Here is an 18,876-nt window from a genome sequence, read left to right as displayed (position 1 = left end):
AGGTCAAGAGGTAGACCTTAAAGTTCTGATTCCCATATTCAAGATCTCAATGAACTAGGGCCTGGATAGCTCAGACTACATTAAATAAGCTTATCTTCTTCTTCTAAAATTTACCATAATCCATTTACTTGCACGTCCAATTAACCATACATTAGCATTGCTTATCTTTGGGGAAAGGAATGTGTTGCTTAATGTGTAAAATATTTTTCACAGTATTCTAGGAAACTTAAGAGGAGAAGTGCTTCAGATTATTGAGATGCCAGTGGGGTAATGAAAGTAGAGAAGCTGGTACAGTATGTTGCCCTGATGAAATTGCTTCTTTGGTTGATATTTCAGAAACTAGTGTTCTTGTATAAACTACTCTTGGATTTCAAACCTCTGCATGAAAGAGAAGAAACTAAATTCATATCTTGTTGTCTTTAAGCTTTTTACAAAAACAGGAGTGCTCAAGTTCTGATGAACTGATATATAGTGTGCTATAAACAATAGAAAACTTTGACTTTTATTGTTTGTAATATCTTCTCTATTTTTCTAATCACAAATAATACGTATACATTCAAAAAGATGGAAAATATAGGTAGATGAAATAAGAAAATAAAAATTCTATAATAATCATGGTTCGCATGCTGCTGTATATAATTCTGCATGTATTTTCACTTTATTTTTACAAAATGAATCATATTCTAAATATAATTTTCTAACCTGCTTTTTCCATTTACATATCACGAAGGGGAAAATATACAGATGAGAAAATTAAACTCTAGTGAGATTATATGATTATATGATGAAAGTGATTTCCATTTAGGTAGCATTAGAACCACATCTGTAATTCAAACTCTGAAATCTCATGTCACCATTTTATGCATTTTATTCCTTATTTGCTTATAACCAAATCTGAAACAATAAATCCGAATTAGAGAGTGTGAGAAAATCTTATCTTCCCCTGATGTGTTTTGGCTTGGCTGAATGTTTGCTGGGAAATACAGTGGTGAAGATTAATTGGCCCAGAATTTATTGAAAATATCTTATAGAAAATGATTTGTAAATTTTATAGATTTGTTTTCGATCTTTAAAACTTCAAATTGAAGTCTGTGTGCAGGAACAACAGGGTTTGAGGCCCTGAATCTTGGTGACATCCCAAACTGCTATAAATCTAAAAAATTATCGTTTAACCCAGTGTCATAGAAATATGGTTAAATCTAAGAGTTTCTAATTCTAAGAGTTTATGCTGCAGTAATTTGAGTTAAAGACTTTTTAAAAAGGTTCTATGAGTCTTATCAATCACAATCATTTTATTTGCTAAATTTAGTACTAGAGTGACATTATCTGTACATTCTTTGTATAAAAACATCTAGCGGAGCATCTTTTTTGGGGTTTTGTGATTTCAAGAGGTTTTTGGAATTTTATGAGAGTTCCACCCACAATCAAAACCAATATTCTCTTATGGCTGATTAATTCTGTCAGATGGGTCAGAATTGGTATTTCTTTGAATATATGCAAATTATCCTTCATTTAAAGTTTCTGTTTTGTCTTTCTCCACTCCATTTGCTTCTCATTTCTCTTATCCTTCTTTCTTCTCATTTTCCTCTTTACTTCCATTCTCTTAAAATAAAAATCTTGAGGATTTCTCTCTAGTTTTTCTTTGCTATGGGAAATATTGAAGTCAATGAATATATTAAGATTTACAAGGGACATTCACTTACATAGACATTTTATGAGGCTAATTAAAAGAAGGCCTGGATATCTAGAGAGAGTCAGAGAATTTGGAAGTAATTTATTTTCTCAAATAAAAACAGTGGTTCCAAATGATAAGAAAAAAAATTGCATTTGCTCAATAATACTTATCACCATAAACTTAGTTGCTGAATTTGTCCTATAAATCAGGATAATAAATTCCAGTAGCAAAGATTTAATTTTTAAAAATCAACTTCCTTTATCTTTCTTGTACTGTGAATTAAAAATTTCTAACAACCTCATATGTTCTTTAGTACACATTTGTCTATCTTATCCAAAGGGTGAAATGCAGGGGATATAGTTGACTGACACTTCTTGACCTGTTTATATTTTGATAGGACAGGAAACAAACATTTGTTGTGGATTCTACTTGTTGGTATTTTTTAACCAAATAACACAAATGGCTGGAACTGCAAAGTTTGCACTTAGGGTAAGAAACTTACGTGATCAGAATGAACTTAAATAATGTTGAGAAACAACAAAAATATAAGCAATGCATTCCTCAGGGTTTTAAAGTCCATGTCATTTCTGTAACATGATTCTCTTAGATGAGTGCAGAAGCTGGCTCTATGTATGTGCCAGACAAAAAAGACCCTGGGTTTTCGTTTCAGTGCATTACTCTTACTGCCTTCAGCAGGCCTTGATGGGCCCATGTAAGTGCAATTATTTAGTTTCCTGCTCATGGATGAAGCTCTGGGACAGAGATTTTCCTCTTAGAGCATAATCCATGATATGGGGCCTTGTAAGGAAAGCTGCTAAATGCAACCAGCTGTTCCTAAATTATATTCTCCTAAAACACACTTGAATAATACGGTTCACTGAGCCAAAATTTCCTACATGGCCTCTCTTCATCTCATTTAGTTATTCCACAACTAAGCAACCTGTTAGAAAATTGTGCCCAGGGAAAGCCAAAGCCAAATGATCCATACCTCAGATTCTGGCTGGTTATGATTCAGTGTGATGCGTGGTCAGAGTTGTAGATGATGAGGAAAAACAAGAATGCTTCTCCCTTGCCTCAGCCAGTTAATGATGCATTTACCAGTTCATTCTTTTTATACGTGGAAAGAAGCCAACTTGGCTACAGATTTTGTCCAGTTTACATTCAGAGAAAAGCAAAAAGTATAGCCAATACATATTGTAAGACCAATGGGATGCTTTCCAAGATGGTGAATGCCAGTTGAATCCATCAGCATGACAATATTTGTGTGTGTGGGGGGTGGGTGGGGGTGGAGTACATACAAAATAAAAATTTACCATTTTAAACATTTAAAATTATATAATTCAGTAATATTTAGTGTTCACTATGTTGTGCAACCACCACCACTATCTAATTCAAGAACATTTCATCACCTGTACCCATCAAATAGCTACTCTCCATTCCCGCCCTCCCCACAATACTGGGCAATCAATAGTCTGCATTCTGTCTCTAAGGACTTGCCTATTCTGGGTATTTCAAATATATGGAATCATACAATATGTGACATTTTGTATCTGGTTTCTTTCATGCAGCACAATGTTTTTAAGATTTATCGGTATTGAAGCATGCATCAGTACTTCATTCCCTTTTATGGTTGTGTAATATTCCATTGCGTGGGTATAGCACATTCTGTTTATCCATTCATCAGTTGATGGACACTTGGGTTGTTTCCATCTTTTGGCTATTGTGATTGGTGCTGCTATGAGACTGTAAGTTTTAATTTTTACTCAAAATCTGATTTGCTGATTTGTGTTTCCAGGTACCTAAAACCTACCAGGAGGTTTGGTGGAGCTGGGCTTCAAGTTGCAAACTTGCAGGAAATTAGAGCCAGAAGCCATGTTAGTTTAAGAGGGCTTGGGAAGATGGTGAATGATGGCAAAGGCATAGTGAGAAGAGAATTTGAGTTAAGGACTTTGGGGCCTCATTTTATTTCTGCCACCAACAGGCTGTCCATGTAATTTTGGGTAAATCACCCCCCCACACACCCCGGGCTTTTGTTTTCTCATCTATAAAATGGGAGAGCAAAACTCACTAACATTTCTTCTAGGATTCAATACCTGCAACAGGCTGCGTGAAAACACTGTGTTCCTTCTTATCTAACACACATTTCTCCATATCACAGCTGCTACTGCTCACATGGCAAAGGAGTAAAGATGCTCCTTTTCTATGCTTAAGGTGTGAATATAACAGTTTCCTATGAACTGGAGGTGTGGAGGAGGTTATGGCCTGAAATCATTCAAGTGCTGCAGTAGCAGTAAGGTTAGAGATAACACAGCTCAAAATATGAAAACAGTGATTGTCTCTGTAACCAAGAAACTGAAATAAGTGCTTGAGGCTGAGATTATACCAGCCACAAATATCACGGGAAAAATGGATCCCGTCAAATGTTTGACACTTCCAATGTTACTCTTTAGAGAGAGCTTGTAACTCTTTGGGATTGGGTAGGTTATTCAGCATTAAAGAAAAATTTTAATCACACTCTAAGCTTTCCTTCTCCTTGCGCTAAGACAAGAAAACATTAGTGACTTGGGACATTTCTACTTTTGTAAAATGGAAAGGATACTGGCATATCTCAACTTGTTCCAAATGGAAACGAGGTACATTTTGAGTGTACCATTCAGGTGAGGTGAACTGGGGTGCATCATAGGTCAAAGATCAGACTGTTTACCCTTCCCTTTCTATTTCTTCTTGGTGATGAAGAAATAAGATCTAGATGCACAAGAATAAAATCTAAATGTGTGATCCTGGCCAAGTCAATTAACCTCTCAGCATCAGTTTTTTGGTCTGTAAAATAAAGAGGTCTCCTATTTTGAAAACATTTATTCTTGGCTTTTGGTAAAGTCACTTACCCAAATTATTCATGGCTGGCTATGTTGCAACAGGGGTGAAAGATTAAGAATAAAACACAATCCAACTTTAATTTTACTTTTAGGTGTGAGAACCTAAGGAGATTGAGGGACAATGGCTAAAACCAGAAGAGACCATTATACATAAATGGAGATAAGATATTTAAAAAGATTTACTTGCATAAAGTAAGGAGCTTGGACAAGTAGAACACAGATTCCCCCTACGAATTGCTTTGACCACAGTTAACTTTGTCATTTATTCATTCAAAAATATTTGTTTTCATCTCTACATAAGTAAAGCTCTGACAGGTGAGGATTAACCTTCAACTGAAGCAGCTTTGACATTTCATTTTGTCATTCAGATCAGCAAATAAAACTTAGCTTCCCCAACAACCCTTTCTACTTTCCCCCTAGCGAGGGGACAATGTAGACTGAAAGGCCAGCAGGAATCGATTCTATTTCCCCACTAAGGGGTTGTTGGAAGGTCCACAGCTCAGAAGCATCCGGTTTTACCTGACTTTATGATGTGGATAACAATTCCTTAGGGACTGAAAATTAATCTACCACGTTTATTTAAGTGAGTTCTTGCCCAGCCCAATTTTCACCCTTTAATGGTAATGAAGCTAAAATTTCTTTCCAGTCACTTTGCATATCATTTCCTTTCTCTTAGCTCTCTTTCGAAGTGAGATGATTGACAGGTCCTTCTTTAGCAATCACTTGGGTAGATGATTTTCTTTTTCCTCTGAAGTCGATTTTGAAAGGACTTGTACTGTGATGAGCTAATTAGCACAAAAGCAGAGTATATAACCTTAATTAGGCATGATAATAGGCTCAACGTAATGGGATGTCCTGAAACTGCACGCTATGCAAATATTAGACTTTTCATTCCTCCCATTACATCTGAAACCATCAAGCAAAGGATGTTTTGCAGTAATGCCAGGTGCACGTCTTTCAACAAAAGGTTGGTTTTTTGGGTGAACTAGCTGGGGAAAGGATAATAGGAGGAGGTTTAGGAAAAAAAATAAGCTTAAAAAACTGAAAAGTCCAATTAAGCTCAGAATGAGCTTTATGAATTCAGAGGAGCTTTACAATTAGGTAAAACAATCCAGTTACCCTACCCAAACTGTATCTCATCTGGAATTCTGAACACACTTCACTGTACGCATCACTGTCAATTATGCAAATCTTGAGAGATCTTTCAAATCCAGGAACCACCAAGAGTACTACAAAACCAGTCTGAAGTTTACTCAGACTGGTAGGATATAGGAAGATAGTGAGGAAATGAAATCACAGTGAATCCCCAAGTCCTAATTTTAGCCAATTATTTTCATTTCCTTTACCACCAACCCCACCCCTTTTTTATTGGAGCGATAAAAGTAAATAACAAAATTGACTTTCCTCTTTCTACTCTGAAATGAATATATCCAAGGATAGAATACCCCCAGACATTTGAGTATTCAACCACTGAATAACTGAAAGCTCACATTACATAATTCTTAGATTATGTCTGGTATTTTGAATTTTCAGACTCAACCAGTAGCTTATAATAAACTATTTGGCTTCAGATACTGATGGGAACATTGATAACAGCAGATAGTAGGTGTGTATCAGAATAGTCAGTCCCTGATTTAAGTCTGAGGTACCATCCATTCATTAGAAATGATAATGATTTGAGTCTGATGTACCATCCCTTCATCATATAACAGCTGAAGTGTGAAATCCATAGTTTTCTCTGTATTTAATATATAAGCTAACATTTACTAAGCTCATACTATATTCTAGGCCAGTTTTCAACATTTTATTGGCATAGTCTCATTGAATCATCACAATAACTCTATAAGATAGCTACCATAATTAGCTATATTTTACAGAGGAGGAAGCTCGGGATCAGAGAAGTTAAAAAACTGTATCCAAGATCACACATCTAGTAAGGAGTAGAGTCAGGATTTGAACTCATGTCTGACCCCAGCCATGCTCTTCTCCACTGTGCTGCGCTCATTAGTGTCTGTCAGTCCCCTGATCAAAGAATGCTTACTTACTCTCACTTTTCCCAGAGCTGGAAATGAGACGCAAAAGAAAGAAAAAGGGTGAGACCTAAATTGAAATGGAGAAATTCTCCATCACCTGTTATGTACAAAGGAGACCCTAGTTAGATGTTATATGTGGGGTGAATGTGTGAGTGTCATGGAAATAGAATTTGAAAGCGGGCAGACAGAATTGCATGTTTGACTGTAATAAAGACAACATGTTATTATTGTACATGAGATAATAGGGAAAAAGTAAATACTGGATGAGAATGAGACCAGGATTTAAATCCAGTTTTAACCACTTACCAACTGTGGGACTGGATCAACCAGGGTCTCTACAGGAAACAGGTGGTTCAAATAAGAGAGTCAGCAAAAGGACTATTTTAAGAGGTATAAGGAGGGTAAGGAAAAGAAGATGCTAATGTACACAGCTGCTAGCAACGCTGGAAGCTGGTCCACTCCCAGGGCTGAAAGGACCAGGGGAAGAAACAGTGAGAATTGGCTCATAGGAGGGCTAGGGGGTACCTGACAAAAGCTGTCGTTACGCAGGGCTACCATTACTGCCATAGATGAGGTCCTGAATCCGGGAGAGAGCAGGGAAGAAATACTCTGACCTCCATCCTCTTGCCTTTGGATCTTCTTCGGGAGCTTCCCGTCTGCTGATCCCTTCCAGAAGCCGTTCTGCCAGGGAACCTAGTGGTCCATGGGGGTCTGTCTCCCAGGAGGAAAACGGATGTAAGGAAGGGGATGGAGAATAATCCTGAACAAGTCGCTTCCTCTCTAAATTTCAGTTTGCTTATCTGTGGTATGGTAACTATCAGAGTAATAGTGGCCTTACAATTTTTACTTTCAACTTTTTACTTTGAAAAATTTCAATCGTACAAAGAATTTATAGGAATAGTACCATGAACACACAGATATACTCTTCACTTAGATTCACCAATTGTTAACATTTTGTCACTGTTGTTTTATTCTTTTTCTCTCTGTAATAACACAAACATACACACTTATTCTTGCTAAGCCATTTGAGAGTTGCTTGCTGACAGCCTGAGACTTTATCCCTAAATACTTAAGCAAATATCATCTAAAAAAAGATGTTTCCCTACATAATCCCAGTTAAATGATCACACCCAGCAAATTTAACATTAATATGTTATTCTCAAATATAGTCTCTATTCAAATTTCCCCAAGTGTCTCAATAGCGTGCTTTATAGTGGTTTATTTTTTTTAACCAAGGATCATACATTGGATTTTATTGTCATGCCTCCTTAATCTCCTTTAATTTAGAACAATTTTCTAGGTTTTTTTTTTCTTTTTTAATCTTTCATGATGTTAACATTTTTGAAGACTCAAAGGCCCATTCTGAAAGCCAGTTATTTTGTAGAATGATCCCAATATGGATTTGCCTAATTGTTTTTTCCATGATTAGATTCAGTTTAACCAATTTTGTCAATAATACTACAGAGATGTTGTGTTCTCCGAGCATTAAATCTGGAGTCACAAGATATCAAAATGTCTCATCAGGGGTGATTGATCTTCAGTTTGAGCCCTTGGTTAAGGCGGTGTCTGCTAGATTTATCTATTATCTTTTTCCCTTTGTAATTATCAAATAATCTATGGGATGATACACGTGAATATATCTTTTTCACCAACATTCTTTTTACCTAATGTTTTTCAGAATGATTGCATTTTCTTGCTGTTGCAGAAATAGTGTCATGAACGTATAATTAGGGGACCTGGTAAACTTCTTTGAAAGTTCCTATTACAACCCTCATGTCTTCTTATATTAAACTGTTTTCATTCATTTATCTATTCCTTTAACAAACGTTTATAGAGTGTTCCTCTGTGAAGACTTGTCTGTGAAATTTTCATCAGTGGCTTCATGGTTGTCTACACTAATGTCTCTAGCTCAGATCTTTCTCCTGTGTTCCAGACCACATTGGCAACTACTTTTGAGTCTCTCCACCTTACCATCTGTAGATAAAGTCCATGTGGCCAAAGGGAACTCATCATCTTCACTTCCCGATCTGCTCTTCCTAAGTTCCTTATTCTAAGAAACGGTACTTCTGTTTTCTCAATGACTCTATAAAGACAAAGGAGTCCTTTTTCTTGAATGTCCAGACACCACAGTAGGTCATTTATACATGCTGCATGCATTATCTCATTTAATCCTTGCAATAGTCTTGAGATATAGTCACTATTTTCTGGAGGACATTTGGCTCTGAGGCCCAGATCAACAGCTAGGAAGTTTTCATGCTAGGATTCAAATCTAGTTCCCTTTGACCTTAAAGCCTTCGCTTTAGTGTAGTGATTAACAGCATCGCTGCCTTCAAATCCTGGCTCTACCACTGACTATGGGGGATTGGATAAATCTCAAGTCTCAGTGTGCTGGTTTTATCTTTCATAAATTGAGAAAAACCGTAATCCCTGCCTTGTTGGGTTGTTCTGAGACTTGAATGAGATAATATTGACAAACATTTGAACGATTCTTGGCAGTACCGCAGTAACTCCCAAGCCATAAATCTGGTGTTTTCCATCCATTCACTGCTTTTGGATTAGTCCCCTTAGGGACTTTGTCACCACTGTTGTCATTTCCTTAGTTTAGACCAGGAATTGGCAAACCAAGGTCTGCAGGCCAAATCCAGCCTCCACCTGTTTTTGTAAATAATGTTCTTTTTTCTATTGGGTCATGACTGATATTGTGAATTATGTTTTATTGGAACACAGCCATGTCCATTCATTTATGTATTTTCTGTGGTTGTTTTCACCCTACAACAGCAGAGTTGAGTAGTGGAAACAGGGACCATACGACCTGCAAAGGCTAATATATTTACTGTCTGTCCTTTTATAGAAGTTTGCCAACTCCTGATTGCTTGGGGTATTGCGATAGCCTCCTTCCTGGTTTTCCTGGTTCTATCTTATTCCTCCTTGAACCTATCCTCCCCACCCCTTCTCCTGTGTAAGGGGAAATTTCCCTAGGATGTGAACTCAGCCATGCTAATTTGCTCCTTTTGGTGCATTGGCCCTCAGTGCCAAGAACATCAGCTTCCACCTACTGTGGATTACCAAACTAGACTTGTCCTCTGGCCATAATGAATGCTTTATGCCCTTTCCAATCTTGGCACATGCTATCCTTTTTGTCTCAATACCCACCCCTTGCTCTTGTCCTCAATAACAAGCTCAGGTTTTACTTTTTCTTTCTTTCTTTTTTTTTTAAGATTTTTAAAAATTTATTTATCTGTCAGAGAGAGAGAGAGAGAGCACAAGCAGGGGGAGTGGCAGACAGAGGGAGAAAGCAGGCTCCCCACTGAGCAAGGAGCTGGAAGCGGGACTCAATCCCACGACTCCAGGATCCTGACATGCACTGAAGGTAGACGCTTAACCCGCTGAGCCACCCAGGCATCCCAGGTTTTACTTTTTCTGAGAAACCCTTTCTGACTTCCACAGGCTGAACCAATGGCTAAGGGAGTATAGAAAAGGGCCTCAGTAAAGGCTCCCTGGAGGAACTATCACGTTAGTTAACCCCTGGAGGATGAGGAGGAGGATTAAATAAGAGAAAACAGGCATTGGAACAGCATGGATAAAGTTGATGAGACCCAAAAGAGGTGTGTTGGAGAAAGGACAAGCAGAGGAAGGAGGCATGTGAGGAAATGCTGGAAGCCAGGCTAAAAAGAGAGGCATTAGGTCCATATTCTATAGAGCATCCTCTGCTGTGCTGAGCCATATGGACAATGGGAAACCATAAAGGGTAGAGCTGAAGTAGGCAAACACCATATTCCATGCTGTAATGGTCTGTTTGCATGTCAGTCCTCTAGAAGTCCCTTAAGGCGTTAGTTATGTTTTGTCCAGTCATCATTCAATCTAAGGGCACATACCGTTATCACTGGCATGTCACAGGTTCTCAATAAATGTCTTTTTCGTTATTCAAGTATATGAAAACTCCTCAGTATTAAGGGAGGTGGTCCCCAATGTTTAGTATTCTCTTACAAGATGAACACTTGCCCTGTTTACAGTTTTCTTAAATTTAAGAACTTCAGTCATATTTAATCTTAGCTCTTGGATTTTATGCTTGAAAAATTCCCTTTAGAAAGAAAAACAAGTCTGTCATTTTATGGAAGATTTGAATCTCTTGGATCATTTTGGCTAACTTTTTCTGGACCTTCTCCAAGTCTGTTTTGTCTTTGTTAAGGCTTTCAAGAATACCTGAATTCTTTCTTAATCTGTAAACCAGAGGCAAATTCATTTATTTCTCATGATTTTGGTATTTTTCTCTCAACAAAATGCTAAATGGAGTTTGGAGAAATAAACTCATGTTTGTAAACTTGCCAGGGATGGTGAACGCAGAGCTTTTATTAATGATGTCCACAGACTAATGCTGTCATGGGCCAAGGGCTCAGACCAGCAACATAGCAGTTTTGGAGATGTGAATGAAGTAAATTAGCTGATAAAAGATGCCTAGATAATTGGACTAACTGGGACCTAGGGAGACTCCTGCACTCCAGGAAATTCTCCAAGTCTCCACCTATCCTCAAAGTGAACAAGAAGCTTCAGTTTCAAATTGAGTGCATTTTCCATCCATGGATTGGCTTGTTTTGTTCAGTTTTACTTTGAGTGTTTGAGGTTATCTTTTCGACGTAACAGCTAAACCCACGGCTTCCTTTCTCGTAAAACCAAAACAAAAAGGCTTTCTATTCAGGTGCCTCTGTGTGTGCACATGCATAGTACATACCTGGGATCAAAGCCAGCTATATAAAGTCCTTGATTCTGTGTGGGTTCAAACACATATCAAAGCTTCAGGATCCTGAAAGGTTTCACTCTGCTTCCTGAAGACCCGAACACTGCTCCCATAAAGCCATGGCTTGCTTTGGATTCCGGAGGCATGGGGCTCAGCGGGACCTGGCTTCTAGGACCTGGCCCTGCACGGCTCTGTTTTCTCTTCTATTTATCCCTGTCTTCTCCAAAGGTGAGTGAGGCTTTTGGAGGATGAAGGTGGAGGAGGGGTTTCTCCCACCTGCGTTTCATTTCTTTTAGCAGTCAAGGACAGTGATTTATAACAAAGCCAGAAGCTAAAGCTAAAACTCCTGGCTTGGATGGCTCTGTACTCCAAGGCAGGGAAGGGAAAGCTGACAGCAGCAAATAAGCAGAGCTAGAGCTCATAGCACAGCACCAGGCATTGACTAGGAGCTTAATGAATACATCTGAGTTGGTCTGGGAGATGAGCAATTTCAGACACTTCTATAAGATTGGAAGAAAATACGTAAGGTTAAACGATTTAAGAGAGGAAAGATATCCGTAGCCCTTAATGCATTTAAGTTTGGAATCAGGGTGAACTCGAGGATTTCCTTTTTAAAAAACATGGATTTAAGTGAATCATATAAAGTTTCTTTCCTACCCAATTTACGATTTTAAGATTTTCTAATTCACTTTTATAAATGAATCAGCTTGTTTAAAATTTAAGCCTTCTTTACTCAAGTCAGAGTTTTAAGGTACTCAGTCAATTCTATAAACTAGTTAGCTAATTACTTAAAAAATGAAAGCAGTTTGAAATTGTAAAACCAAAAATAAATAAATAAATAAATAAATAAATAAATAAAAGAAGGAGAGAAAGAAAGAAAGACAAAGAAAACCATCAGTCTGTTTGGCATAAGATACTTAACAGCCACCTGACCTATCTGTGGACTTCGGATGCAGATTCCCCAGGTTTCAGATAAAATAAAGCTCTTTAGAGGTTGATACCAGGTTTGCTATAGAACATAAAATGGTGAGTATTCTCACTGAATTTCAACTTTATTTCTCTCGAGGCTGTCTCAGTTAAGAAACCATGTGGTTTATATGAAATATCTTAGGTGCTCAAAAGATATTTGATGATTAAATTATTACCAGATAAGATATACTCATGTACATTTTCCTATTCTATATGTTTTGAACATGTAAAGATTAAATACTCTTAGAAGTAATTACCTTTACTTTGTAGAAAATTTACCTCAACCTGTAACTGAGATTCTCCACTGAAAAATGAGTGTGACCAGATTTAGTGGTGATAACTGGGAATTTGTCTGGGGGGAGGACAGGAAACTTGGTTTTCTTCAGGCTTAGCATTAAAACAATAAAGCTTATCAAGTGCTCATATGGGCAAGTTCTAATGGTGGCTCCCAGGAGTTTATAAGCCAAAGGCAGACGTTTCAAGAGGTGTGATTAGTGCACAAAAAACTTTAATACAGGGTAGAACATGATTAAATACTGCAATGGAGTTATAACAGTGCAATGCTGATCTAATAGACAGGGATGAGGGTTGGGGAAGAAGACTGTTATCTAGCCGGCCGGGGCTGCTGGATTAACCCTAGCAATGGCTGCTATCATACTGTTCTCTCTTCTGAGGACAGATGTTGTCCAGTCCTCTTGAATATCACTAGAAAGGACTAGTGATAGAGTGATTTCTGTAGAGTGATTTATACACAGGAAGAGGTGTCCTAGAGACGCAGACTGGAGTGATAGGTTGGGATTGGATCATGGAGGACATAAATGGCACTTAGTTTATTTGTCTTTGCAGTCAATGGTATGTAAGGCATTAAAGGGTTTGAACAGAATGAGTGACATGGTTCATCCAAGTTTTGAGTGTCACTTGTGTGATCGGCCAGAGAGGGGACAGGTTAGTTACAGGAAGGTTTGACACAAAGCTACCATTTTGTAGACGACAAGAGCCTTTTTGAATGGAGAGCTGGCCTCCCTTATCCTGTTGAAGCCAGAAGGAGAAAGAACAAAGGAGCACGAGGGTGTTCGAGTGAAGGAGAGAGAGTGGCGGAAGAGGTGGTGGCGGTGGCGGGGGAAGCCCACAGAAGTTAACAGCAGGGTTGCCTCAGCCTACAGAGGAAACGACCCGGGGCCCTCTCCTCTGTGGCTTCCTTCATCTAGCAGCATCCCTCTCTCTGATAATAATGCCAGGGAATGTGGTGGCTGGCCTAGTGATCCAGGGTTCAGCCACTATGCCTGAGAGAGGGACAGGACCAGGTAAGGTAGGCAGAGGTTTGTGAGGTTTACACTGAGGGGTAAGGCAAGATTCTGTACCTCAACCTACAAAATTTCCCCTACTGCTCATTATAGTTCCTGTAGTTCTCTGATAACCTTAGAATACCAGAGGTAGAAGGCACTCTGTTATCATCTGACCTAATCCCCTCTTTCTGCACGTGAGGGGAAAATGAAGGCTACAGGGGAGGCATGACTTGCCCCAAATCACATATTTCATGGTAGGACCAAGCCTTCAGTTTGTCACATCAGTGTTCTTCCCGCTATAGGAAATTCTTGTACAATAAGGAAACACCTTCTGGAGATTAGCTGGAAGACAGCTAAGAGATTGAGGGGACGGGTTGGGGGGAGAAGCAAAGGGATGGGGAGTGTTTGTTGAAGGGAGCGAAGGGCTGAAAGGTGACGCTGGAAGGTGCCCATCAAAGATCAACTTCTGTTAGCTGGAGATTCTGCCTGAGCCTTGTGGTAGGTGAGCATGAGTTTGCTTAGTTCCCTCTAATTTTCTCTTATTAGGGATGCACGTGGCCCAGCCTGCAGTGGTTCTGGCCAGCAGCCGAGGTGTTGCCAGCTTTGTGTGTGAGTACGGGTCTTCAGGCAATGCTGCCGAGGTCCGGGTGTCAGTGCTGCGGCAGACCAGCAGCCAGGTGACTGAAGTCTGCGCCGCGACATACACAGTGGAGGATGAGTTGGCTTTCCTAGATGATTCCACCTGCACTGGCACCTCCAGTGGAAACAAAGTGAACCTCACCATCCAAGGGTTGAGGGCCATGGACACGGGGCTCTACATCTGCAAGGTGGAGCTCATGTACCCACCACCCTACTATGTAGGCATGGGCAATGGAACCCAGATTTATGTCATCGGTGAGCAAAACCATATCACTAAGCTGACACCTTTTGCATTGCTGTCTTCTCGGCACAAAAACAGCTTTGTTCCTTAACTTCAGGTGGTTCATTTTAGGATTATGGAAATTCTTTTTAGGAGTTCTTTGGTATACCACAGGGTAGTCTGGTTAACATGGGTGGTCACGCAAACAACATTCTGACTAAAAATAAAATGGGTTGGGGATAGTGTTTTTTCTACTGGAGGTTGGGGCATTCATTCTGGAAGTGATAAACCATCATGAAGTTTGGACTTGGGCTTTTGATAGGACATTCTTGGGGAAGTGGCCTCCAGTAGCCAGACTTACCTGTGGACTAACAATACTATTTAGGGGTGGACACCGAGGTTGGAAGCTCTTCCAGAACCTCTTCCTTTTCTCACTAGTGGGGGGAGTAGGGTCCTAAAGTGTAAAGAGCGTCTCAAGGAAGCTCTGCTTTGTTTTCTGTTGTAGATCCTGAACCTTGCCCAGATTCTGACTTCCTCCTCTGGATCCTTGCAGCAGTCAGTTCGGGGCTGTTTTTTTATAGCTTCCTCATCACAGCTGTTTCTTTGAGCAAAATGGTGAGTGCAGTGCCGACAACACACCACTTTTGGTGGGGACGCCTTCAGTGAGAGCAACTGACCAAATGACGCTGCTGAGTTCAGTTTTCTTGAGATGAGGCAATAAATGAGGAACGGTGGTAAAGGAAGGACAGTGGTAAAGAACTCACCAGAACTCTTGGCATTGGCCTTTGAGGTTTCAGGATGACTAACACTTTAGAGGAGTGTGTTTGACATTGTGTTTGTGTGCTTCTCAACAGGGTTTCAGTTTGAGTAACCGTTTGAACAACATGGGGCAGCTGTTTTGCTCTTTGTCTTCAAGACAATTGTACTTAATAACCCTGAAACATAAGATTAGGTTGGGCCAAATGCTGCTATAGAAGACCACCTGGATGGGTTTTATTCTCCCCCTTAGCGTCCCTCTACCTCACCTGGAAGCCATCTCTTGGGGCCGCCCTGCTTGTGCCATCCTTGTCCAAGCTGTAGCTGTCCACAAAACACCTTTTCAGGGCTCCTTGTCACCCAGTCTGCTGAAATGGGAAGTCTTGCCTTCCCCTCCAGCCCAGTAAATGAGAACACCAGTTTTTATTTATTGCAGTTGTTGGAAGAGATGGAGGTACAAAATCAGGCCTCCTGTCAGGATTTCTTTCTAATGGTCTCTTTCAGCCCCCTCTGCCTATGGTTAGCTTTGTCGCCACAAAATTCTCCTTCCGGGCCTCTCATCCTCTCCTCCTCTACCTTCCCTCTCCTTCAACTCGATTCCAAGACCCTCTACTCAACCTGTTCTATTGCTGTAGATTCTTCCTACCTCATTTGCTAGAAATTGCCACACAGACAAGTAGACTAGAATCTCAATTTACTGAGGGGATAAAAATTGGGAACCGAGGCGGACTAAAAAGTACATGAGGAGTGGAGATGAGAAATACAGCTCTAGAACAGAGTAACTGAAGTTTACTATCTTATCAAGCTCTTGCCCTCACAGATAAGATGTAGTCAATTACCATAGGCATTTTGGGTGTTCTTTCTAAAGCTTTCTCAAAGTCCCTTTCTCCTCTCTAGCAGTCAGGGAAAATGATTGCTATTTTACATCAGTAGCACAGAGTGATTTATCTAAAGTGAATTATAATAGCTGAATCAAGAAAATCTCCTGGGGCTTATAATTCTGTATGTGTACATTCACTTTTTCAATGGGGTAGGGACCCAATATTTGTTGAGTCTCATTACGGCTAGAAATGGCTTCTGTATTTCTCAATAATAATTACTGTTTCTTTTTGTGTTTGGCAGCTAAAGAAAAGAAGCCCTCTTACTACAGGGGTCTATGTGAAAATGCCCCCAACAGAGCCAGAATGTGAAAAGCAATTTCAGCCTTATTTTATTCCCATCAATTGAGAGACCATTATGAAGAAGAAAGAACATTTTCCAGTTTCTAAGAGCTGAGGCAATTCTAACTTTGTGCTATCCAGCTATGTTTGCTTGTTTGTATATTTTGGGGGGGGATTTATCTCTCTTTAATATAGAGCTGGATGCAGAACCCAAATGAAGTGTACTACAATTCAAAGCAAAGGTGCAAGAAAACAGAGCCAGGATGTTTCTGTCACATCAGATCAAATTTTAGTAAAAGTATCACTTGAGAGCAATATGGGGATGCAGCATTATGATGTGGGGTCAGGTATATAGGTTAGGGAGTGGTGCAGTCCAAAGAAAGCAAGGGAAGGGAGTTAGGGAGAGGAGATATTGTACACACTTTGTATTTACATGTGAGAAGTTTATAGCTGAAGTGATGTTTTCAAGGTAAATTTTTGTGTTATTTTTCTTAAGTGTAGAATTACATGAAGACTTTAAAAATACTCACATGGCTATATTCTAGCCAGTGATTCCAAAGGTTGTATTGTACCAATATATATTTTTTATTTGATAGTATTGTGCATGGGGGTCACATGTGCTTTTGTGTATTTGCTGATGGTTTCAATATAAACACTATATGGCAGTGTCTTCCCACCAGGGGTTCAGGGGAAGTTTTATGGAGGGGCTCAGGACACTAATACACCAGGTAGAATACAAAGTCACTTGGTAACTGGCTTGGAAACTGGATGAGGTCGTAGCTGATTCCTGTAGCCACATTGGGCTGAATTGGTGTTGACATGTGCTTTGGGCTTTTATGTTAGCTCCATTCAAAGGTTTGCAAGGGAGTCAAGACTGGTGTATCTGGTTTAACTCCATAGAACACCATCGTCAAGTAAATGGCTCATTCCGGGACTCTTGTAGGTATGAACTTCCAGGGAGCTCTAGTTTCACGAGAGCCCCAATTCCTTACACATGGTTAATGCCGTGGATGGAAATCAGCAGCAGGTGGCAGGGTGGGGAGATGAGGGTTTCCGAAAACTAACACTGTTGGTGTTTTTTAACTCACTATTTTCCATGAAAATGCAACAACATGTATAATATTTTTAATTAAATAAAAATCTGTGGTGGTCATTTTCCAGAGTTGTCTTTATCTTCCATGCATCTGAATATTGTGTTTGAGTTTGTTTTTAATGGATTCATTCAGCAGCTGGTGGAGTCTCCATTATTAGGAATACTGGGAACAGATTGATAAAAAGGTAAATAATGCTTCACGAGGCAGCCATTACCTGCAAGCCATTCTTGGAAGGAACTCCTCCTCTGTCCTTTTCATTTCTTCCCATCTATTTGAAATATAAAGCAGGAACAGCATAAGGCCTTTATAAGTCACACAACATTCTCTCTAGCACAAATTCCTCATCTCCTCTTTCTTGCCTATAAATTTCTCAGCTCAACTCATACCGTTGCCATGGCAACTCCTGTGTTGTCAATCATGTTCCTTGCAGCCATTCTGATCTGCTTCCATAGTAAATGGAGCTTTCCCTTGTGGCTTCTGAATGGACTATTTCACACATGTGGGGAAAACATAGCTGTGGTCCTGTGTTGCCATCAGCTGGCAGACCTGGGCCTGGCCCACTGAGCCCTCTGTGATTCTTGGTTAACCAATGTTTAGCCTCAGTCTACTGGGTTTCCTCTCAAGTTTTCTTATTCTTGACCTCTACATCCTGTTATTATCTTGTGAAATACTTCTCAGCGTGACCAGGGACCACCTATAACTGAATCAACTGGGTCACTTACTAAAAATGTTGATTCAAGTGCTTAATCTCAGATGTACTGAATCAGAAGCTTTGGGTGATGGGGCCAGGAGTTTGCTCTCCCAGCAAGTGCCTCAGTTCTTCTTATACCCATCAAATTTTGACAACCACTGTGTGGGCAGCCTCCTCTCTCTCCTGCTCACTATAGCTCTCTCTCTATCTCTCTCCTTTTTTTTCCTGCAGGTGCTAACAAACAAATGAGACAGCACATAGTGAGCATTCCATAAAGATTTTTAAAATAAAAACGAATATGTCTTTCAAAATACAGTAATCACAATGACCTAGAATGAGCCCCTACTATGTTGAAGACTGTACCTCTTGTTCTCTTGGCTTTTGATTGGAAGCCACGAAGAAACACACAATTTAGGAGCCCCAATGGATAGTGTGTTACTATTTCTACTTCTTCATATGTCTTTAGAGAGATAATTCTTTTCCATAGTCGATGGCAAATTTAAATGACAGAGAGGGCCTTAGACAAAGGACCTCTCAGGTATCTTTCAGACATCATTAGACAATGGGCTACTTTAAATAAGCTTAATATCTCCTCTACTGTTACCTGAAATTCTACCATTAGTTATTGAGTTAAGCATTGCCTTCTCTACTCATTATCAATTTTGAAAAAGATATAATCCTGCTTTAAAAAGTTTCCCCTATGGCAGAGGAAAAAGGCAAGAAAGACTGTGACCTGGGCTTC

At 39.6% G+C, this 18,876-nt stretch overlaps 1 protein-coding gene across 2 annotated transcripts; it reads left to right on the top strand.

Moving 5' to 3' along the window:
- The first annotated feature begins 11,291 nt into the window (after window positions 1-11,291).
- On the top strand, window positions 11,292-17,637 carry CTLA4 (cytotoxic T-lymphocyte associated protein 4). 2 transcript variants are annotated; one of them, XM_006747019.2, is made up of 4 exons: window positions 11,292-11,547; window positions 14,121-14,468; window positions 14,939-15,048; window positions 16,312-17,631. In XM_006747019.2, exons 1-4 carry the CDS (start codon window positions 11,439-11,441, stop codon window positions 16,414-16,416), a joined length of 672 nt encoding a protein of 223 aa, XP_006747082.2. In that variant the 5' UTR covers window positions 11,292-11,438; the 3' UTR covers window positions 16,417-17,631. The 2 variants fall into 2 exon arrangements, with proteins under 2 accessions (XP_006747082.2, XP_006747083.2); XM_006747020.3 differs by lacking the exon at window positions 14,939-15,048 and having other exon boundaries at window positions 16,312-17,637.
- The last annotated feature ends 1,239 nt before the right edge of the window (window positions 17,638-18,876 follow it).

This window comes from Leptonychotes weddellii, chromosome 3 (assembly GCF_054177405.1).
Source record: "Leptonychotes weddellii isolate Sample4059 chromosome 3, ASM5417740v2, whole genome shotgun sequence".
Classification (NCBI taxonomy): Eukaryota; Metazoa; Chordata; class Mammalia; order Carnivora; family Phocidae; genus Leptonychotes; species Leptonychotes weddellii.
The sequence above is the reverse complement of the archived record's forward strand: the minus strand, read 5'-3'. Positions and strand labels throughout refer to the sequence as shown.